General features: G+C 44.2%; 1 protein-coding gene across 1 annotated transcript in view; it reads left to right on the top strand.

Moving 5' to 3' along the window:
* Window positions 1-24238, top strand: part of BLK (BLK proto-oncogene, Src family tyrosine kinase) — a 115571-nt gene that overhangs the window by 47841 nt on the left and 43492 nt on the right. Inside the window, exons 7-10 of the mRNA XM_077489036.1 lie at window positions 5016-5165; window positions 5998-6147; window positions 17682-17861; window positions 20223-20299. Coding sequence (XP_077345162.1) covers window positions 5016-5165; window positions 5998-6147; window positions 17682-17861; window positions 20223-20299 — 557 coding nt within the window. The remainder of the gene's footprint in view (window positions 1-5015; window positions 5166-5997; window positions 6148-17681; window positions 17862-20222; window positions 20300-24238) is intronic.

Here is a 24238-nt window from a genome sequence, read left to right as displayed (position 1 = left end):
ATAAAAAAAGTTTTTCTAAGTTTATTTCAGTGGTAAATTTTCTAAATAAGTAATTTTTCTCCTTCACTGATGGGCACTGATGAGACGGCACTGATAGGCTGCACTGATGGGCACTAATGAGGTGGCACTTATGGGCACTGATTAGGTGGCACTAATGAGGAGGCACTAATATGCGGCACTGATGAGCACTGATAGGCAGCACTGATGGGTGGCACTGGTGGGCACTGATAGGTAGCATGGATAGATGGCAATGATGGGCACTGATGGGCAACAATGATGGGCACTGATTGGTGGCACTTGTGGGCACTGATTGCTGGCACTGGTGGTGTGTTATTGTAATCAGGGCACTAATGATCAGTGCTCTGATTACATGTCTTGATGTCTCCTGGGAGATGCAACTGATCGGCTCTCCTCACCACACACTCTATCAGTGTGAGGCGATGAGGACCGATTACCGGCATCTCTGTGTTTACATGTGACCAGCTGTGATTGGACACAGCAGATCACATGGTTAAAGTGCTGCATTGGGGTCACGCCGTGTCCTAGCAACGTGGCCATGATCACCAATCGCCGCGATCACTGCGCTGCGCTCCCCGCAAGAGCTGTTGTTCTGGGACACCGTCATATAATGTCATGCCAGAATGAGAGCCCCACTGCCGAAGCCCATCGCGACAGGACAGGTAAAACAAGCAATTGCTTGGGGCCTCAAGCTGGCCTGGGGCTGCCGGGCACCGCTTCCTATAAGTTGCAGCCTGTAGCGTGGCCGAGCTCCTCTTCCTTCCTCCTGCAGTCCATGCGGTACAGGAGATTCAGTTTCCTGTTCCCGGCCAGACTGACAGGAAGTGCACACACTGAGTGCTCACTTCCTTTCAGTCCGGCTGGCTGGGAAAAGAAAACGGAATCTCCTGCCGCGCGGTACGCGGTAGGGAGGGGGGTTAAAAAGAACACGGGAGGGGGGGGAGTAGTAAGGGGGGGGGGGTAGTCATCAAGGCCCATTTAATAATAAAAATATGGTAGCTTACTGACCATAATAAAAACAATTACCATAGCTTTCTTTCCATTATCTTTCTTTACCATCCCATTTCCATCTTATTGCTTCTTTTTTGAATCAGGTAATATGTATTAAAGCTTTTTGCAAAAATGTACAAAGCAGAGAAAAGACTCTACAGTTCACTCTATTGTAGAGTCTTTTCTCTGCTTTGTATATTTATGCAAAAATACATATTACCTGATTCAAAAAAGAAGCAATAAGATGGAAATGGGATGGTAAAGAAAGAACATGGAAAGAAAGCTATGGTTAAGCTATGGTAAATTTTTTGCTCTCCTCATTAGATATCGTTAAATATACTATGTCCACTGTACAAAATGTTATCCCTTATCCATCATTTATATGCCCAGCCATATGGGTGCTTCCATGTTGGTGTGTACGTAAGACCCCTTTTAAGCTGGAGTGTATTGAAGGGACTATAGCGCAATCTGCCCTTAAACTGCTGTCACATTCACTCTAGTGTGAAAGCCCTCAGGCTTTCACCTTAGAGTTGCATTGTGTAAGTTCGTTGGGATGCTAAATGGCACTGCAGCACACTAACGCACATTGTGCAATACTGCAAAATATTGCAATGGCATGAACTTCCTGAGCAGCTATGGCGATGCTCATTATGCAGGCATGGTCCCCAATTGTTTCTACTAAGAAGCCTGCTCCGAAAAATAACTGGCCTTGAAGCACATACCTACATCCCTGTTCCATGTCAGTGACTCAGAAAGTACAGAAACTATTATCCCAGATAGCAATGATAACTTGCCACAAATTCGTGACAGTGTTGAATTGTAAGTCTGGTAAACTTGCTGCACATTTTCACTGGCAATGTGTGCACTTGAAGCACAAGTTCTAGTTGTCACTTTTCCAATCTGTAGCAAGTCTCTCGTAAGAGCAAAGTTGCAGTGGTGAGTCTACAGCAAGAGCTCTGCAAGTCTACAGCATGAAAATTCAGCCACAGTGACTCCTGTGGTGGGAGGACTATTGCACACCATAACTGAACCAGAACTTGCAGCAGACTTGCAGAATGTTTGCAGACAAAGTTTATCTGGAGTAATGCTATGTGGAATTGCTGCAATTGTGAAACAAATTTGTGAAGCCTGGCAAGTCTAGCAATAGCTTAGCAAGACATTTGCAAAATTGCATCTCAACTGCTGGCTATATAGGGGGTCAGCTTAAAGTGGATGTAAACCCCCACATACACCCAGTGAAGTGAACAGCCTCAGATGATACACAGGGATGAAACAAATCTCCCTACATAAGTTCTACATGTATATCTGCTGTCTTCAGCTTTCTATACTCTTTAGAAAGTGTACATTGTGTTAGAAATATTTTTACCACTTTAGCAGTGGGTGTGGAGTCTGGGCATACAATGTATGAGAGCTGATTTGAGGAAAGACACCCCCCTCCCCTCCACATAGGCAGAGCAACAAAGAACTTGCAGAGCTGTACTGTGAATAGACAAGCTCTCTGCTTATCGATCTCTAAGCTACCTCCCAACATCTGCTTTTTTTTGTGTCGAAGAACTTGTCAGAATTGACTCTGCTGTTAACAGAGGAACAGAGCAGTGCAAAGACACAGGACTTAGAGCTTTTTAGAAAGATAAGTAAACACCACAGATATATGTGTCCAGGTTAGATTTCATGAATGGGTTCACAACTACTTTGACAGTCAGAAATCTTGTGTTTTCATCATGTGGTGAGCACTGGTTTACTTTAAAATGTATGTATACCTTAGCAATGATCTTCTCTTATTTTCTACCTTTTGTTCAGTGATATAAACCATTAAAACTGTTTTTTTACACCTGTTAAGTGTTGATCCTGCCAGAAATTCAGAGTTGCCCCATGTCCTCTGCACACTTCCTGTGTTATATTAGCACTAGTTCAACTTTTCTAATTAGCCCTTCTAGTTCTTATCATGGAGCTCCAGATCAATTGGCCTTAGTGTTATGAATAATAGACTAAGTCCACAAATTATTATTTTTTTCTTGTATTTGGTTTTACTTGCTTTTTAGCAGAAGAATTTTTCACACATATTTGGACGTTTTTCATTGAGCACTATTCACCTGTATGCATATATGGACTTTTTTATTGATTATTATTTTTCCCATGTTGATTTTTATATTTATTATTTGAGCTTACTATATATGCAGCGCTGTAACATTCACTTTATTATCTTCTTTTTCTTATGAGAACACTTAGGTGAAATCAGCAGCAGCAGCATTCATTCACTTTTACAGTAGTTTCTTTTTAGTGTTAGTTTATTGATTTGCAGCGCACAACTACCTTTCTATTTAAGTCTGCAATAGACTAAGGTTTGAGTAATTTAGCAAAAGACAGCTGGGCAGGGCTGACACCATTTAGTCTATAAAAATGGCATGTGTTGTCAGCTTACAACAGGAATTAGGATCTAACTGCATTTCTGGCTGAAGCAATGGTATTTTTTTAATAGAGTGAGCTGTCAGCGACAGTACCATGACTGTTCCTGATCATGTGACTATTGTGACAGCCAATCACACAGTGATCACATGATCAGAACCATGGGTGTGCACAGCCTATTGCATTAGGGTGTGCCCCCTAAATCTCAAACACATATGCGTCTATGCGCATGTGTATATATACTGATGGTGTCCGTAGATCAATGGACGGTGTCATTAGGGCAGAGACTGGTGTCAGTAAGGCAGTGGCTGGTGTCAGTAGTTTTTTTTTTTTTACAATTTTATTATTATTATTTTTCTTTATTTTTACTTTTTTTTAAGAAGCCCCGTTAGGGGGCTTTGGTAAATCTCAAACACATATGCGTCTATGCGCATGTGTATATATACTGATGGTGTCAGTAGATCAATGGACGGTGTCATTAGGGCAGAGACTGGTGTCAGTAAGGCAGTGGCTGGTGTCAGTAGTTTTTTTACAATTTTATTATTATTATTTTTCTTTATTTTTACTTTTTTTTAAGAAGCCCCGTTAGGGGGCTTTGGTAAATCTCAAACACATGCGTGTGTGTTTGTGCGCATGTGTATATATACTGATGGTGTCAGTAGATCAATGGACGGTGTCATTAGGGCAGAGACTGGTGTCAGTAAGGCAGTGGCTGGTGTCAGTAGTTTTTTTTTTTTTACAATTTTATTATTATTATTTTTCTTTATTTTTACTTTTTTTTAAGAAGCCCCGTTAGGGGGCTTTGGTAAATCTTAAACACATGCGTGTGTGTTTGTGCGCATGTGTATATATACTGATGGTGTCAGTAGATCAATGGACGGTGTCATTAGGGCAGAGACTGGTTTCAGTAGTTTTTATTTTTATTTATAATTTTATTATTATTATTTTTCTTTATTTTTACATTTTTTTTAAAGAAGCCCCGTTAGGGGGCTTTGGTAAATCTCAAACACATATGCATGTGTGTGCGCATGTGTATATATACTGATGGTGTCAGTAGATCAATGGACAGTGTCATTAGGGCAGAGACTGGTGTCAGTAAGGCAGTGGCTGGTGTCAGTAGTTTTTATTTTTATTCTATTTTTTACAATTTTATTATTATTAAGTTTCTTTATTTTAAAATTTTTTTAAGAAGCCCTGTTACGGGGCTTTAGTAAAAAATCCGGGGTCTAAACAGGGGGAATCTTTGCCACACGGGGTGATTAGGGTGTGCCCAGGCACCTGGTACACCCTGTGCGCAGGCCTATAATCAGAACTCTGCCACCCGGCATTAAGATCCACTTGGAGGGCTGGTAGGAGATGGTGGCAAGGAGTTAAAGGGGGAAACCACAGCACACAGGGTAAAAGAGGATAAAAAAAAAAGAGCATGTATTGCAGACACTTTAAATATTAATAGCAGTTCTGGAGCAATTACTGTAGCAAAACGTTGCTTTAATGTGCATTGTGGGTAATATTTGATCTACATCACCAAGACACATGCATAAAATAATGTTATTGTTATTATTATTTTTATTATGTATTATTCTTATTGTTATCATTTTCAGGCACTTATTCACTTTCTGTGCGAGACAAAGACGCAACCCGGGGAGATTTAGTGAAACACTATAAGATCAGAACGCTGGATAATGGCGGATATTATATTTCCCCGACTCTCACATTTTCCTCACTACAAGACCTAGTGAAACATTATACTGGTGAGCAGATAATATTCCTTTTCTTGTATGAAAGGCCGCACTCTCCATAAGGATGCATTACCCTCTTACTGTAACCATTATGGCGGGGCAATAAAAGACTGGCGACAAGCTAAATAAAATAGCTGCCCTGGTTTAAAATGTGAAAATAGGATTGATGAATTATTTGTAATTGATCCTGTCAACTGTAAAGCCAATCGATCACATGAGTGGATCATTTTGAAGTCAGGTATATGTGGCTTTATATTTGGGGTTTGATTTACTAAAGACGAATAGACTGCGCACCTTGCTAGTGCAAATACACTCTGCGAGTGCGGTTGCTCCATTTACTAAGCATTCATTTACTTAAAGCGGAGTTCCGACAAAAAATTAAAAATCAGCAGCTACAAATACTGCAACTGCTGACTTTTAATAAATCGGACACTTACCTGTCCCAGGGTCCAGCGATGCAGGTGAACGAAGCCCCACTCATCTGCCCCTCCTCTCTGCGATGCCGGCATTGTCACTGTGGGCTGTGAAGCCACAGCCAGGCATGCACTGCGCATGAATGAGCCGCACCGCGCATGCGCAAGCTGCTCTGCGCGCTGTGACCGACCAGCAATCATCTGGGACCTTTGATGTGTCCCAGATGATTGCCGAGAGGAAGGGTGGAGAGGAGAACTTACTTTCCGGTGCCCCGGGAGGAAGTGGGAGGGTTTCTGCCCCCCCCCAAATGTGGCATGTCAGGGGGTCACCTTCCCTTAAAGCGTAAGTTCTATTTTTGGGCGGAACTTCGCTGTAACATCAAATACATTATTTTATCTACATTATTATTTTTTTTGCTGTCATTTTCTAGAAAGAGCTGATGGTTTATGCCGGAAATTGGAAAAGTTCTGTCCAGCATTGGCGCAAAGCACTTGGGAAGTGGATGTCTGGGAGATCCCAAGGGATTCTTTGCGGCTTGTAAAGAGGCTTGGAGCTGGGCAATTTGGAGAAGTATGGATGGGTGAGTTGTAAGTTATATCAGCACAACCAGTCAGTGATGGAACGATCCAATGTGGATACTTTGTACAATTAAAGGGATGTGCCTGGTCAATGTAGTGAAAGATTGCAGCACTGGAAAAATCCCTGGATTGATGGGATGTGAGAAATGTGGTATTAAGTGTTAAGTGCGCTGTCAAAACGAATACATTTACAATTTACACTTAATACCACAATATGGATACTTGTTTGTTCACCCTAGACTGTACAGTCATCTCTGTACTGGATTTGGTTGTATTGTTAGATTTAAAGTGTTTCTAAGCCCACAACAGTAAAATCAGTCTGTATATGCAGTAAAGCATACTTGTTATACTCACTGTGGAACCTAAGGGGTTAATCCTCCACATTGTGTAAAAAGGGTGTTTGATCCTGTCTTCTCTGATCTTCCCCTTCTTTTACTGTCCCCAATCCGTCTCCTAATAGTACAGAGCCTTGGAGGCACTTTGCACGTGCTCAGTTTGGTGTGCATCGCTAGTGAGGTTTTTTTCTTTGGCAGGGTTGCATGTGATCAGCACAGGGCCAACCAGCACTGTCCAGACCGAGGGATAGGGTTCCTGCAGCCTCATAGGCAGTGTTAATTTCGTTGACTAAAACATTTTAGTCGACTAAAAGAATATTATTTTAGTCGAATAAATACGACTAAAACTAAAACAACTGAAATGACTAAAATACGACTAAAACTAAATTGGCATTTTAGTCAAAAGCCTAAAATGGGACTAAAACTAAAATGCCATTTTAGTCAAAAGACTAAAACTAAATTGAAATTTGACTTAAAAATGAACACTGGTCTGTAGTGCATGTTCATACCTCTATGTAATAATATATAACATATCAGATTTTTCACTCCAGCAGTATATAATGAGTTAGCAAATTGTAGACAAATGTTAACTAATGCGTTACAATTGAATTACACCCATTCAATTTTAGACGACTAAAATGAGTTTTAGTCGACGAAAATATACTGGAGATTTTAGTCGACTAAAAGGTGGGACATTTAAGTAGACTAAAATGTACTGGAGATTTAGTCGACTAAATACGACTAAAACTAAAACAATTGCAGAAGACTAAAATGGGACTAAAACTAAAATGCCATTTTAGTCCTAAGACTAAAGGCCCATACACACGATCAGACTTTTTGACAACAAACATGCAAATTAGCTGTTTCGGAGCAACATCCGACTGTGTGTACGCTCCATCGGACAAACTTTTTGGGTTTTCATCGGACTTTTGTTGGCTGTGCGAACGGACAAACTTTCTGGCAACAAAAGTCCGATAGAGCAAAGTCTGATCGTGTGTACAGAAAACCATAGGACTTTTGTACAAAGTGCAAACAGGCATGCTCAGAACCAATGCAAAAGATCAGACAACAATACAGAAGTTGACCAAAGGTGGCGGTAAAGAGCAGAAAAAACACGTGGTTTGGTGAAAGTTGGCTGAAAAAGTCCTGCTGTGTGTATGCAATACAAGTTCAGGGCCGACGCCCTTTGTACAAAAATCCAAGGGAAAGTTTGCACAAAGTCCTATCGTGTGTATGAGGCTTAAGACTAAGCCCTTGTACACACGGTCGGAGATTCCGACGGAATTTGCCCGATCGGACCGTTTTGTCGGATATTCCGACTGTGTGTGGTCTACATCGGACTGTTTCCGTCAGAGTATCCGATGGACCAAGTTTTCCAACTTGTTGGTAAAATTTTCTGACAAAATGCTCCGATCGGACATATTCCGATCATGTGTACAGAAACAAAGTGCCACGCATGCTCAGATCAAATTCCTACACCAATTGGCTACTAGCATGAACGTAGTCCCGTCGTAACGAAATAACGTCATCACGTCGGATTTTCCGACAACTTTGTCCGACCGTGTGTATACAATAGTTTTGGACACAATCCGTCAGAGAAAATCCGTCGGAGAAAATCCGACGGCCAAAATCCGACGGATTTGGTTGTCGGAATCTCCAACCGTGTGTACAAGGGCTAAGACTATAATGAAATTTGCTGCCAAAATTAACACTGCTCATAGGACAGTCAGAGGAGAATGAAAACTCCTCCCTCAAACTGGACACTGATTGAAGTTACAAGACTGCTGTATACTACTGATGAGAAAAGGTATTTACTAAAATAATTGCCTTTCCAAGTATTACATGGTATATCCCATATGTTGTGGTCGTTCAGGTGCTTATCTAATAGTTTCCACCGCCTGTGCAAGGGAATTCCACATCCTTGCCGCTCTTACAGTAAAGAACCCTCTACGTAGTTTAAGGTTAAACCTCTTTTCTTCTAATTTTAATGAGTGGCCACGAGTCTTGTTAAACTCCCTTCTGCGAAAAAGTTTTATCCCTATTGTGGGGTCACCAGTATGGTATTTAAACTGTATTTTAAATTGAAATCATATCTCTCCCTATCATAACATATCCCTCTCAAGCGTCTCTTCTCCAGACCCTTTATTAGCTTTATCGCCCTTCTTTGTACTCGCTCCATTTCCAGTACATCCTTCCTGAGGACTGGTTCCCAGAACTGGACAGCATACTCCAGGTGCGGCCGGACCAGAGTCTTGTAGAGCGGGAGAATTATCATTTTATCTCTGGAATTAATCCCCTTTTTAATGCATGCCAATATTCTGTTTGCTTTGTTAGCAGCAGCTTTGCATTGCTGAGCCTATCATCTACTAGGACCCCCATGTCCTTTTCCATCCTAGATTACCCCAGAGGTTCTCCCCGCAGTGTATAGATTGCATTCATATTTTTGTCACCCAAATGCATTATTTTAAATTTTTCTACATTGAACCTCATTTGCCATGTAGCTGACCACCCCATTAATTTGTTCAGATATTTTTGAAAGGTTTCCACATCCTGCAGAGAAGTTATTTCCCTGCTTAGCTTAGTATTGTCCGCAAATACAAAGATTGAACTGTTTACCCCATCCTCCAGGTCGTTTATGAACAAATTAAGCAGGATTGATCCCAGCACAGAACCCTGGGGGACCCCACTACCCACCCCTGACCATTCCAACCATCTTGATGCAGAAGGTTGGTTTTCGCATTCTCAAACCAGCATAATTGTTTTGGAATGATTTTTTTGCACCAATGTTTTCTGTATATGGAAATATTTTTACATAAAAATTAAAAGTAATTTACCCAAATCCTTAACTGCAATAATCAATCTTTATCCTTAACTGTAATATTTAATTGTAACTCTATTCCTAACTCTAAACGTATAAAACCAAAGGCAAAAAACAAAACCGTACCCTATAGGTCTATTCATACTAGCTTCTCCGTTACAACGCAGTGGGTGGTATGCGGTTCCATGCAGTGGAATAACTGCAGTGCTGATTCTTGCGAGGCACACTGTTCACTCTTTTTTTTTTTTTTAAAACAAACTTTATTGAAATGTCACACAGTGACATTTCATTAGGTTCTAGTGGCAGCTGCACTTTGTTAGGCGGTGGATTGCTTCTGACTTTGCTGGTAAAAAATATGGCCTGCTGTATTTCTTTTTCAGCGCACACCTCAGTGTGGTGGTGTGGACTGGCCACATAGGAGAAAAGGCATTTTGCTTAGTCTTGCAATGGGACTAAGCTGGAATAGCTGCCCATCTTAGTCTCACCACACCTGTGACTGGGTGCTAACTAGTTAGCATAGAAAAAATACATGTTGTTTGCATTGTGCTGTTACTTATGTGGGTTCAGTTCCCCCCTCGTGACCGGAGGCCAAATTGCTTCACTGGGCCCCACATATGGATGTATAAAAACATTTCACTTAGACCCCTTTCACACCACGCCGCCCATAGCGTCGGTGGTAAAACGCCACTATTTTTAGCTGCGTTTTTCCCGTCGGATTTGCGGCGCATTTCGGCCACTAGAGGGGAGCTTTTACCCCCCGCTAACAGCCGAGAAAGGTTTAAAACCCCCGGCAATATGCCGCAATAGCGGCGTTTTGCCAGCGGTATTACATCGCTGCCCCATTGGTTTCAATGGGGAGCAGCGGTGGAGGAGCGGTAAACACACCGCTCCTTCACTGCTCCAAAGAAGCTGCTGGCAGGACTTTTCACTGAAGTCCTGTCAGCGCACCACTGGGTGTGAAAGCCCTCAGGGCTTTCACACTACAGACAATGGTGCAGCTGTTTTAGGGCAGATTGCAGGCACTATTTCTAACACTATAGCGCCTGCAAAACGCCCTGGTGTGAAAGGGGTCTTACCAGGGACATCTGTCTCAGCAGTGACTACAGAGACATTCTGAGAGATACAGAGTTGAGTGCTGATTCTCTTCCCTTACCTCCACACCACAAATGAGTCCTACTTAATGATTTCTAGATACAGTGCCTTGAAAAAGTATTCATACCCCTTGAAATGTTCCACATTTTGTTATGTTACAGCCAAAAACTTAAATGTATTTTATTGGGATTTTATGTGATAGACCAACACAAAGTGGCACAATTGTGAAGTGGAAGGAAAATGATAAATAGTTTTCATAATGTTTTGCAAATAAATATGTGAAAAGTGTGGGGTGCATTTGTATTCAGCCCCCCTGAGTCAATATTTTGTAGAACCCCCTTTCCCTGGAATTACAGCTACAGGTCTTTTTTGGGGATGTCTCTACCAGCTTTGCACATCTAGAGAGTGACATTGTTGCCCATTCTTCTTTGCAAAATAGCTCAAGCTCTGTCAGATTAGATGGAGAGTGTCTGAACACTAATTTTCCAGTCTTGCCACAGATTCTCAATTTGATTTAGGTCTGAACTTTGACTGGACCATTCTAACACATGAATATATTTTGATCTAAACCATTCCATTGTAGCTCTGGCTGTATGTTTAGGGTAGTTGTCCTGCTGGAAGGTGAACCTCTGCCCCAGAATCAAATCTTTTGCAGACTCTAAGCCCTTGTACACATGGTCGGAGATTCCGACAACCAAATCCGTTGGAGTAATTCCGTCGGATTAATTCCGGAAGAGGTCCGGAAGTGATGTTGCATACACAGGGTCGGACTAAGTTGTCGGAAAATCCGATTGTACATAACGTGATGATGTTATTTAGTTACGACGGGACTACGTTCAGGCTAGTAGCCAATAGCTTTGGTCTAGGAATTTGATCTGAGCATGCGTGGCACTTTGTCCGTCGGAGTAGGCTACACATGATCGGAGTATGTCCAATCGGAGCATGTTGTCGGAAAATTTTACCGGCAAGTTGGAAAACTTGGTCCGTCGGATATTCCGAGGGAAACAGTCCGATGCAGACCACACACAGTCGGAATATCCGACAAAACGGTCCGATAGGAAACATTCAGACGGAATCTCCAACCGTGTGTACAAGGGCTTACAGGTTTTCTTCTAAGAGTGTCCTGTATTTGGCTCCATCCATCTTCCCATCAACTTTGACCAGCTTCCCTGTCCCTGCTGAAGCAACCTCACAACATGATGCTGCCACTACCATGTTTCACAGTGGGGATGGTGTGTTCAGGGTGATGTGCGGTGTTAGTTTTCTGCCACACATAGCGTTTTGCTTTTAGGCCAAAAAAAGTAAAATTTTGGTCTCATTTGACCAGAGCACCCTCTTCCACATGTTTGCTGTGTCCCCCACATGGCTTCTCGCAAACTGCAAACGTGACTTCTTTTGGCTTTCTTTCAACAATGGCTTTCTTCTTGCCACTCTTCCATAAAGGCCAGATTTGTGGAGTGCACGACTAATAGTTGTTCTGTGGACAGATTCTCCCACCCAGGGCCGGACTGGCCTACCGGATACCGGGAAATTTTCCAGTAGACCGCCTGCCCTGGGGCCGCTTCACGGCTGCACTTCTCCCCTCTCTCCTGCTCCTGTGTATCACAGAGCTGGCTGGGTCTGTGTTTGGCGGCCATGCTGTAATACGGTTCCGCCCCCCTAGACCGGCTTGTGTGATAGTAGTGAGAATCAGCGTTCCGTCTATCACACAAGCCGGTCTAGGAGGGCGGGACCGTGTTACAGTGCGGCCGCCGAACACAGACCCAGCTCCCTGATCCACAGGAGGAGATGCCGCCCTGTTTGCCTGGATAGGGGGGCGGCATATAGAGGAATTGAGCTTTCTATATTCCTCCATGCAGCCGCTGAATGCTTGCAGGAGGGAGAGGAGGAGAATCAAGCAGTCAGCGGCTGCATGGAGAAATATAGAAAGCTCACCTCCTCTATATGCCCTGCTTCTCCTCCTATCCAATCGAACTTCTTTTACTGCCCCCCCCAGAGTTTTCCTTGTGCTCCCTGGTTCCCCCCACCCAGTGCTCTCCTCCCGCACCACACTCTCCAGCCCCCCCCCCCCCCACAGTTTTCTCAACCACTGTTCTTTCTGCCCCCCCCCCCCCACGCTCTCCAGCTCTCCCCATCCTTCTTTAGCCACCATCCCAGTGCTCTCCACTCTCCCCAGTGCTCTCCACCCCTGTTCTTTCTCCCCATCACTCTTCAGCCCCACTATGCTCTCCAGCCCCCGTGCTCCCCACCCCTATTGTTTCTGCTCCTCTGCGCTCTCAAGCTCCACCCATTGCTCTCCAGCCCCCCCCAGTGCTCTCTGCCCCCCCCCCCGTGCTCTCCACCCCTGTTCTTTTTGGCTCCCCCCAGCACTCTCCACTCCCCACCCCTGTACTCTCCACTCCCCCCTGCATTTTTCCCCCACCCATGTGCTCTCCACCCCCCATAGTGCTCTCCAGTCCCCCGTGCTTTCCACCCCTGTTCTTTCTGGCCCCCACTGGTGCTCTCAAGCTCCCCCCATTGCTCTCCACTCCCCCCTGCTCTTTTTACCCCCCAGTGTTCTTCAACCCTGTTTTTCTGCCCCCCAGTACTTTCAAGCTCCCCCAGTGCTCTTTGCCACCCCACACTCTAAGCCCCCCAGTGCTCTCAGCTTCCCGTGCTCTCCACCCCGTTCTTTTTGGCCCCTACCATTGCTCTCAAGTCGCCCCACATGTGCTCTCCAGCCCCGCCAGTACTCTCTGCTCCCCCTTCTCTCCAGCTCCCACTCAGTGCTCTCCACTTCCCCAGGCCAGAAAATGAGGATGGCTGAAGGTGCAGGTGGCCAGGGACCACTTCATCTTACAGCAAACAGATCCTCTGGAAGGAGCACCATCCCCATCCAAAACGAGAACAGACCCTGCCTGCTGCTGGCTATCATGGATATCCTGCTGGCATGCAAGGTACCATACCGAGCATCAACAACACACCTTCCCACAGACAGGGACTGCAGATTGGGACATGGGGCACAGGAGAGGCTAAAATGATGGGCACAGTGAGGCTGCATTGATGTGAACAGTGAGGCTGCATTGATAGGCACAGTGAGGCTGCATTGATAGGCACAGTGAGGCTACAATGATGGGCACAGTGAGGCCGCATTCATGGGCACAGTGAGACTGTATTCATGGGCAGAGTAAAGCTGCATTTGATGAGCACAGTGAGGCTGAATTGATGGGCACAGTGAGGCTGCATTTGATGGGCACCATGAGGCTGCATTTGATGGGCACCATGAGGCAGCATTTGATGGGCACCATGAGGCTGCATTGAGCTCTTGTATCATGTCTGCAGTCTCTGACCATCTCCGGTATTATGTCTGCAGTCTCTGACCATCTCCTGTATCATGTCTGCAGTCTCTGAGGGAGTCTGGAGAGGAGTCAAGAGTGGGAGCGCCGCCAGGATGGGGGTCATGGGAGAAGTCAGACTTGTGTGGATTGTGGTGAGGAGACTATAGGGTAAAACCAGAGCCACCAAGCTGGAGCCAACTGACTGAGCCCTGCACCGTGCACCTGAGAGGAGGTCAGTGACAGCACCGCCAGGCCAGTCTGAAGGGGGTTAACTGATGTAAGGGGGGAGTATGATAATGAAACTGATATAAAGGGTTTCCCTTTTCCACTACACCGCTCAAATTGTTACCCTGGATAGACCCTGGACATGTCCCGACAAAATGCAAACAGAACCCCTTGATTGCGAGTACACTATATGCCTTTAACTTAGCCTGTAGTAATCACGGTATTTCCTCGCACCGCAGCCCGATGACACCGCTAAAACACAACCCTGCGTTCCCAATAGGCCAATCGGATGCCTTTCTTTCCGGTATGTGGCCTTCTTCAGATATTAGAACAATGCTTTTCTTCTCTGGCAATAAACTTAAAACCCTTCTAGACCTTCCCCACCAGCCCTCGGGACGCCCATTCCCTCAATGGGCCTACTTCCAGATAAAACATTTTTTGTTATATCAGGGGGCGAAATCCGACTTCGCCCGTAATCTTACCTCATTTGAAGTTCTTTGTAATCAGTCGGAACCACAAAGGCATGTGATCTCTACTATTTACGCCTTACTCTTTGCAAATATTAACCCCAAAGCAAATATAGCAACAGTTAAATGGGAAAATGATTTATCCATCTCCCTGTCAGTAGACGACTGGTCAATTATATATGCCAACTTACATAAGGGATCAATTAATGTATCTGTACAAGAAACCAATTTTAAGATATTCTCTAGGTGGTATCTAACTCCAGAAAGGCTCCATCGTCGTGATCCCAAAATTCCTTCAATGTGCTAGCGATGCTCAGATAATGTGGGTACGTTCTTACACATTTGGTGGTCCTGTCCGCGCTTACAGCCTTTTTGGAGAGAGGTTCACCGTCTAGTCAGACACATTACCACTATCCCCATTGATTTCTCCCCTGCCCAAATGCTTTTGCACCACTCTGGTCTTCCCAAGAAGCTCTATCACCGCTCATTGGCACAGCATCTGCTCAATGCAGCGAAAATGTGCATTCCTGTAGTCTGGAAATCTTGTTCGCCCCCTTCTGTCGCTGACTGGATAGCAAGAGTGTCTAAAATTGCTGAGATGGAAGAACTTATCCATCAATCGAATGATACCCCTACTAAATTTTGGGGGACGTGGGCTTGCTGGCTTCACTTTCGTAGTTCGGATGAGTGTCTTAACCTGTTAACCGGTTCTCCGCCGACCTTGAGGTGGATGAACTGGGTATTCCCAATTTTTTCTCATGTTTCCCCTTTTTTGTTCTTTTTCTGCATTTCAGATAAGGGTAGACAGCTTAGCTTTTATACAGACTTGAATCTTCTGAAGCCTTGAAGGATGGTTCAGGATTCTCTGCTCATTCTCTTGCCTACTGAATTTTTTTTTTTTTTTTTTTTTTACTTCCTTTAATAATTTACGTGACTTCGACTTTATTGTCTTCCCTATTCGGATATAGATTATTCTATTCTTGGCAATTTCCAGCTACTGTTTGACTCAGTATTCTAATATAAGGTCAAAATATGCTGTAGTGTTATCATTGTTCACTTTTCATGTTATTTTGCTCTTCTATGCAATGTTATTGTATTGTATTTTATTGACTATTTTCTTCAATAAAGCTTTTATGGAAAAAAAAAATAAAGGGTTTCCCCCTTATATCAGTAACCCACCCCCCTTAGCTTAGTGTATTCTTTCTGCGGAAGGTGGTTACCCTCCCCATATATATATATATATATATATATATATATATAAAGCCTTATGCGATTTCATATCTGTCGTATCTATATATAATACACTCTTCAAATGTGCTTTAAAATGTATGGTTTTCCTTTTATGAACAAGAAAATATAGGAAGTCCACGGAGCTGCAGCCGCAGGCTGTGTGCAGAGGGACGGCATGACAGGTGCTGGAACTGCACTGTCGCCGTTTTAAGATAAAGAAAGGGGGCCACTTTAAGGGAGGACCAGAAGGCGGAGCTGGGGCGTAGCCTGGGGTTTCGCCAGGAAGCCGAGCGGAAGTCAGGGCAGTCGGAGAGCAGAGCAGGACGAGATTCCCACCCACCCTCCCTAGATGTTGGGGGTTGTTTCAGGGCTTGGTTACTGGGGTGGGCAGTTCTTTGGGGTCAGTAAAAGAGGTTAAGTGGTGTAGGTAGAAAATATGTTGTACCCATCCATGGGGATGGGGGTGGTTGGATTGTACTTCCTGGTTACAAGGGGTTAACCTGGAAGGGTAAAAGGGGTAGGTCACTGTGCTGGTTTGGGTATAGCCTTCCGTCTGGAGGTCAAGAGGTTAAAAATGACGGATGTAGTGCGCAGTGACCAGTAGGTTCTTGGGTATACTAATGACCCATGCTCCAGTTCAAATGGAAGGTTTTACATTTATAAAGTTATTTATAGAGAGTTTATATTGAAATATATTTGGTTAATAAATTAAGGCCGGATGGCCATTTACTCCAAACATATTCTGGTCATTTGTTAATAGGGGCCAGGTTTGGAGGTGGGTTGGGTTTGGGGTAAGGTTTGATCACGTTGGGTGTCAGTCACTACAGATGTCATGACGTTATGCTGTTGGGCTGGTATAATAACGCTGTGGGGCTGGTATGACATTTTTTCCAGGGCTGGATTTTATTCCCAGTTCGGCCCTGCTCCCACCTGAGCTGTGGATCTCTGCAGCTTCTTCAGAGTTACCATGGGCCTCTTGGCTGCTTCTCTGATGAATGATCTCCTTGCCCGGCCTGTCAGTTTAGGTGAACGTCTATCTCTTGCTAGGTTTGCAGTTGTGCCATACTCTTTCCATTTTCGGATGATGGATTGAACAGTGCTCCATGAGATGTTCAAAGCTTAGGATAGTTTTTTTTTTTTAACCTAACCCTGCTTTAAACTTCTCCACAACTTTATTTCTGACCTGTCTGTGTGTTCCTTGGCCTTCATGACGCTGTTTGTTCACTAAGATTTTCTAACAAACCACATAATTTGTTGTTTGCACTATTGTTTGGAACTTATAAGGACACTGTGTGGAACATGGAGCACATTGTACTTTACTGCTAATTTGTGGCATTTATGGGAATTTTTTTCACATATGAATTTTGATTATTGCATATTTATTAACAGATTATTGCACTTTATATTTATATCTATATGCACATTGGATGTTAATGATGTTCACTTAGTGCTGCACTTATTTAATGATTTTATCCCCTCAAAAGTCAAGTGGAGGTCCACCCACCACTGCATAAATTAAAAGCCAGCAGCTATACGTACTGCAGCTGCTGGCTTTTAATAATAGGACACTTACCTGTCCTGGAGTCAAGCGATGTCGGCACCACAGCTGATGTTTCCGTCAGCTTTCAGGTGCTGCCGCCGCCATTGTGGTTAAGGGAACCCGGCAGTGTAGCCTTACGGCTCCATGCTGGGAAAGCTACTGCGCATGCGCGAGGCTCTGCTTCTCTCTCTGGCCTGGCAGCAGGGAAACGAGGAGGGTGGAGGAGGGAACCAAGCAGTGACAGCAACAGACGCAGCTGTGGCTCCCGGAAGTGGGAACAGGATGCCTATCAAAGACAGGTATCTGCGATCCCCCCGACCCCCCCCCCCCTCCTCCCAAATGTGGCACCGGAGGGGGGGGAGGAGACATATAAGTGGAAGTTCTACTTTTGGGTGAAACTCCACTTTAAGGAAATCCCTTACAGTGTTGCCATACAAAACATTGACCCATCATAATTCTACTCGTTCTGAAGGTTTGCCTTGATTCCTTATCTTTCTATTCTAACCTGTTAGGATATTATAATAACGATATGAAAGTGGCCATCAAGACATTAAAAGAGGGCAGCATGTCACCCATGGCTTTTCTGGAGGAGGCTAACTTGATGAAAACCCTTCGACATGATAAACTGGTACAACTTTTCGCTGTGGTAACCAAGGAACCCATATACATTGTGACAGAGTACATGGCAAATGGTGAGTTAAAAGGGCATTATGAAGGATAACATGATGTAGTGATTCTTGTTAAATTTTTTGTTCCCACGTTCAGGCAGTTCATTTTCCATGATGAATCCAAGCAGTGGCATCACTAGGGTTGGTGTCACCCGGTGCGATAAAACATGGTGGCACCCCCCTCCACCAACTATAGGTGTCCCATAGTACAGACCCCCCCTCCACTAAGTATAGACCCCCCTCCACTAAGTATAGACCCTCCTCTGTCAGTGCAGACCCTCTACAAAGTATAAACCCCTTCCATCAGTATAGACCACCCCCCTCGGTACAGACACCCCTCCCTCAGTATAGACCTCCCCTCCCTCAGTAGACATCCCCCTCCCTCTGTATAGACCTCCCCCTCCCTCAGTATAGACCCTCCTCCATTAGTACAGACCCCCCCAGAACAAACAACCACCCTCCATAACAAACCACCCCCTCTATTAGTACAGACCCCCCAGAACAAACCACCCCCCCTCCATTAGTACAGCCCCCCCAGAACAAACCACCCCCTCCATTAGTACACAACCCCCCCAGAATAAAACACCCCCCTCCATTAGCACAGACCCCCCAGAACAAACCAGCCCCCCTCCATTAGTACAGAATCCCCCCAGAATAAACCACCCCCCCTCCATTCGTCAAGACTCCCCTAGAACAATCCACCCCCCCTCCATTAGTACAAACCCCCCCTAGAACAAACCAGCCCCCCTTCATTAGTGTAGACTCCCAGTACAAAACAACCCCCCCACCCCCCACCATATGATGTAGCTGTGACCAGCAGCATAAACCAACCTTATCAGCAAGCCCCCCCTCACAACACCTCACCTCGGGCGGCGGATATCTCCCCCCAATCTCAAACCCCCCCCCCTGCCCGTTACAGCACCAGCTTGGGTGGCTCAGGTACACAGAACACCCAGGCGGCAGCTGGAGAGGACAGTGTGCAGCTGCACTGCCCGGGTTGAGAGCAGATCGAGACAGGGTTTGGCAGGAGTGAGAGACAGAGGAAGAGGAGGAGAACACATGGCAGGCAGGGCCGTGGCGCTAGAGGTATGTCCCGGGCTGAAGAAAAGAAAAACTGCCAAAGGGAGGAGGCTTTCATCACCCTCGGGATGGTGTCACCCCTCTAGCAGGTGGCACCCGGTGCAGACCCTGCGCCCCACCTAGGGACGCCACTGAATCCACGATGAAAGATAAATCTGATGAAGTAGATATTTAGAAAGTGATAAATTATTCCTATAACTACAGGGGATGTTTGGGGATGTTTGGACACACCATTTGCACATATGCAACTCTTGTGCGACCAAATTTTGTCTCTTGGCAAGTCTTTATTCAAGAGGATATTTATTAGACCCAGAATCTGGGTCAATCAATACAGGCAAGGTGCAAAGGCCTGGCTCGCAGTCTCCACTCTAATTAATCCCAAAGGTGTTCTAGCGGGTTGAGGTCAGGACTGTGCTAGGGTTGCCACCTAATTCCTTTAATCCAGGACACATATTAATTACACAGGTTCTGATGCCAATATAATGCACATAAGGCACTGAGTGAGTTTAATTACCCCCTTAATCAGCCTCAGAACCTGTGTAATTAACGTGTGCCTTGGTTTAAAGGGATGAGATGGCAACCCTACTGTGTGCAGGCCAATCAAGTTCCATCAACCTAAACTCACTCATCTATGTCTTTATGGACCTTGCTTTCTGCACTGGTGCGCAGTCATGTTGGAAAAGGAGGGGCCAACCCCAAATTGTTCCCATAAAGTTGGGAGCATGAAATTGTCCAAAATGTCTTGGTATACTGACACCATAAGGGTTCCCTTAACTGGAACTAAGGGACCATACCCAACCCTGAAAAACAACCCCACACCATAACCCCCCCCCCCCCCCACCAAATGATTTGGACCAGTGCACAAAGCAAGGTCCATAAAGACATGGATGAGCGAGTTTTGGGTGGAGGAACTTGACTGGACTGCACAGAGTCCTGACCTCAACCCAATAAATCCCCTTTGGGATGAATTTGAGCAGAGACTGCGAGCCAGGCCTTTTTCCAACATCAGTGCCTGACCTCACAAATGCGCTTCTGGCAGAATGGTCAAACATTCCCATAGACACCCTTCTAAACCTTGTGGACAGCCTTTCCAGAAGAGTTGAAGCTGTTATAGCTGCAAAGGGCGGGCCAACTGAATGTTGAACCCTACGTGTAAAGGCAGGTGGCCCAATACTTTTGCCAATATAGTGTATATCTCCAGTAGTTGGTAGTAGTAGTAGTTGGTTGGTAGAGAAGGAATTTTCTCTCTCAAGACTATGTGGTGCTCTGAATTCCCATTGATGTAAATTTCTTTTACTTTTTCAGGAAGTTTAGTAGACTTTATGAAGACCGATCAAGGAATGAAACTGCGTTTTCCAAAACTGGTGGACATGGCGGCTCAGGTCTGTGAAATATTAATGATTAAGATAACTGTAGACATGGGCTGGTGGAGTTTTTAAGCATGATGTCTGTCTGCATAACCTGTAAAGTAGAACTTCAGATATTATATAAATGTATATAAAGATCAACAGTCCAAAGATATTGCAACCTAAGTGGGTATAGGACATGGACATGAGGCCAGTTCAGCTCTCTTGCCACTAAGAAGATACATGCATCATAAACTAACATAGCAAATGTTAGTGCAACTCGCTAATGCGTGTAAGCTGAGTTAGTGTGCCTTGGGGTAACACATGCGTTAACACAGGCTTGTGTTTTGGACCTCATTCTCTTGTGTAGCTCTGGCCTAAAAGCTCTGGCCTAAAACATTTCAGGCCAATCCAATATTTTACTGCAGCAGGGGGGATTGTGTTGTGACATTGCAAAGGGTATTGCTCGCTTTATAGTGGGTCCACGACAATGTTTTAGGGCTTTGAGGCCCACTTTTCTTTAATAGTAAAGAAAAGTTCAACAAAATAAACGGTTGCCCGCGCAGGGGTTTCCACCATCACTTCAAACTAAATAAATAAAGGATAATCAGCATTCTGGCTCTCTCTTGCAGCACCACTGCTCAGACCATACTGGACCTTGCACTGGTTCCCAGTACCTACTGTACTCAAATGCAGACCATGTACCTCTCACATGCATCCTCTGCATATCACTCCACATCTCACTGTGCACTGCCTCATGCCATGACCTCTCTATAGGGCAAGCATCCCGCCATTTTGGAGCTGGTTCTTCCCTCCAGCTATCACCACTGTCATCCTCACAGAACCAACAGCAGGAGACAGGACACTGGATGGAGAGCCGGAGCTGCCTGAGTGAATAAGCAGGTGATTGGTTGCTAGGATGCAGGGTGGTCCTGGCAACCAATTACCAGCCTCCAGCTCCCATCCTCCATCCACACCTTCTGTACCACCCACCCTGCGCCCCATCTGTGTAAGGGCCAATTCACACTGTGCAGTGACAAAAGTTTTACCGCACGGTAAAAAAGGCTGTAACTGCAGGGGCACACAGGAAACAACTGTTTCCTAAGTGCCCTATTCACACTGCAACATAGCCTAGCGCTGGACTGCAGTATTCTGCTGTAAAACACACACATGCTGCATTTTATATCAGCACACCAGCCCGAATCACACTGCAATGTCAGGCAGCGCAGTGCATCGTGTTGCCTGACATTGCAGTGAATGAAGTGCACGTTTTGTACACTTCAAATAAAGCTTCTACAAAATGGAAAAAAAAATTGAATCATGTGATGTGATGCATTGCTCACCACACTGCCCCTTGTGCAGCTGGCACCGCTGAGTAGACGTGCAAGTTGTTTAGTTCTGAATTTGTTTTTTGGCAGATTTTTGCATATTCGTTCATTTGGAACTGTTTATCAAATTTTTCCTAAAACAAATTTTTGAAGAGAACGCAAATCAGAAATTTGAATATTTGAAAATTAGAAAGAAAGAAAATCCAAAAATTTGAAAGAACGATAATCCGAAAGAATGAAAATCCAAAAAAAAGAACTAAAATTTGAAAACCCGAAAGAACAAAAAACATTTGGATAATTTCTATTATAATTAAATCATTATGTTTATTAACCATTATTATAGTTATTATTATTATTATTTATTAATAATAATAATAATAATAATAACTATAATAACTAATAATCTATAGGTATTCGAATTTCCTTTCAAATTTGTCTGCCTGTTAGTGGATGTAAACGAATGTGAATTTAGCTGAATTTACGAATTTTCAAAATAACGAATACCGCATCTATTTGAATGAAACGTACCAAATTAGAATTTTTCAGAATTCACGAAATACTGAAATAACTAATACTGCATCTATACAACTGGGACGTACCAAATTCGAATTTTTCAGAATTTACAAATCTATTCGAAATAATGAATTTTGATCATAACGAATGATCCGAAAAACGAAAAAAAACAAATAAAGCTAAAATGGAAAAAAACTAAAATTCAGCTGTGCATGTCTTCCACAGAGCAACCGGAGTGGTGAATTTCCACTCTGAGTTGTAGTGTGAATTGGCGCTAAGATAGGACAGTTAGGGGGGAGGAGGGCGGGGGGGGAGACTTGAAAAGCAGGCTGAGGATATTAGTGTAAAGGGGGTAATGTGGGGGTAAGAGGGCTGAGGATCGCAATGTGGGGGGAGGGAATTTAAGAACAGTAATGTTGGGGGGCTGAGGACATGAATTTGGGGGGGGGGGGGGGGCATAGTACAGAGTACACTGCAGTGAAGGGGGAAAAGGATAGTACTGTTGAAGGGGGGTTGATGTAAAGGGGCTATGAGAACACTACTGTGAAAAGGATGTGATGTGATGGGGGGGAGGGACACTGCTGTGAAGGGGGGGGAATCTTGATGTGAAGGGGATGAAACTGTGATGTGCAGGGGGACTGTGATGTGTAGTGGGGGCTGAGGACACTTAAGTAAGAACAGGATTGTGGGGCTAAGGTCCCATGGTTTATTTTTACCGATAGGTAAGCCTATAGCAAGGCTTACCTATAGGTACAGTAAATATCTCCTAAACGTGCACCATTTAGGAGATATTTACTTGCAAAGCCGCAGGCGACCTCACCGGCGCATGCGTTCTGAAGGAAAGGCATACCCGTGCCGTTCCTTCAGAGTCCTGTGTCATGCACAGCGTGGGAGTGATGTAATTGTGGCTCATCCAATCAAAGGACCGGAGCCCACCAACCCAGAAGGAAGAACAGGTGAAGATGGAAGCCCTGTCAGCAGTGACAGCATTCTGCCGGAGGGCTTCATTTTTCTTTCAAGACATTTTTATTGAGTATACATGAGATACAACATAGATCTTGTTATAAAACAGACAAAATCAAACAAATTGGATCTGGACAAAAAGGGTGACATCATGTCATAAGAGACCGAAGATAGTATTAACAATTGTATCAAGTCAATCTCACCAGATAGCGGGCCGGACAACCAAAATAAAAACACAATAGTGATATGTGGCTCGACCCATCAACAGGACTGTATATATAATGTTGTAAAGCGCTGAGCAAACTGTTGGCACTATATAAAACCTGTATATTAATAATAATAATATAATGACCCTCGATTAGTGCATTAAATACAACTCTTCGGAAAAGTACAAAGCATAACAAAAACCATCCACAAAGGACTTATTAGTAGAAATTAAGGTAGATTGCCTGGCCATGAAAGTTCTGACTAGGTCATGAATACGCATCTCGACTGGGACCTAGCCCAAAAGGCTTTGGGAGAATGTTTTCCTAGGGACAATAAAAAAAGCCCCCAGGAAAACATTCCACATAGTTGTAAGGATTGAGGCAGATCTAGAAAGAGAAGAGAGCGGAAAAAAACATGCAGACTAGCACATTATAACCTTGCCTTGCAGGTTTAAAAAAAAAAAAAGCTGGCGGTTTACTACTGCTTTAATGGGCTGCGTTGTCCATGAGAAATGCAGGGAAAGAAGTCCCTGAACCCTTTTTTTAATTGCACCACACCAAGCTGCATGATGCTGCAGGTGCAGATGTGTGAGGATGACATTAAGAATTAATGGCACCCCTGACCATCTGGTAAAGTGTAGATTGTTCATCAGTGGATCAGGAACATATACGATTTAACATGTGTTCCTCAGCTGCAGAGATGGGAACCTACCCTGTTCTGACTCAACTACAAGACCATAAACATTATCTCTAGCGACATATAGGGCTTATATGACTTGGTGTTCTATTTATCCTTTGCATCGATTCAGACAGTGTAACTCAATGAATAAACTCACATATTGAGGAAGTCACATAGTTACATAGTAGGTGAGGTCCAAAAAAACGGACACAAGTCCATCAAGTCCAGCCTATGTGTGTGATTATATGTCAGTATTACATTGTATATCCCTGTATGTTGCGGCCGT

The sequence above is a fragment of the Lithobates pipiens genome, unplaced genomic scaffold (genome assembly GCF_037356315.1).
Source record: "Lithobates pipiens isolate NorthernLeopardFrog02 unplaced genomic scaffold, aLitPip1_a1.2 Scaffold_18, whole genome shotgun sequence".
NCBI classification, from domain to species: Eukaryota; Metazoa; Chordata; class Amphibia; order Anura; family Ranidae; genus Lithobates; species Lithobates pipiens.
This window is presented reverse-complemented; position numbering and strand designations above follow the sequence as displayed.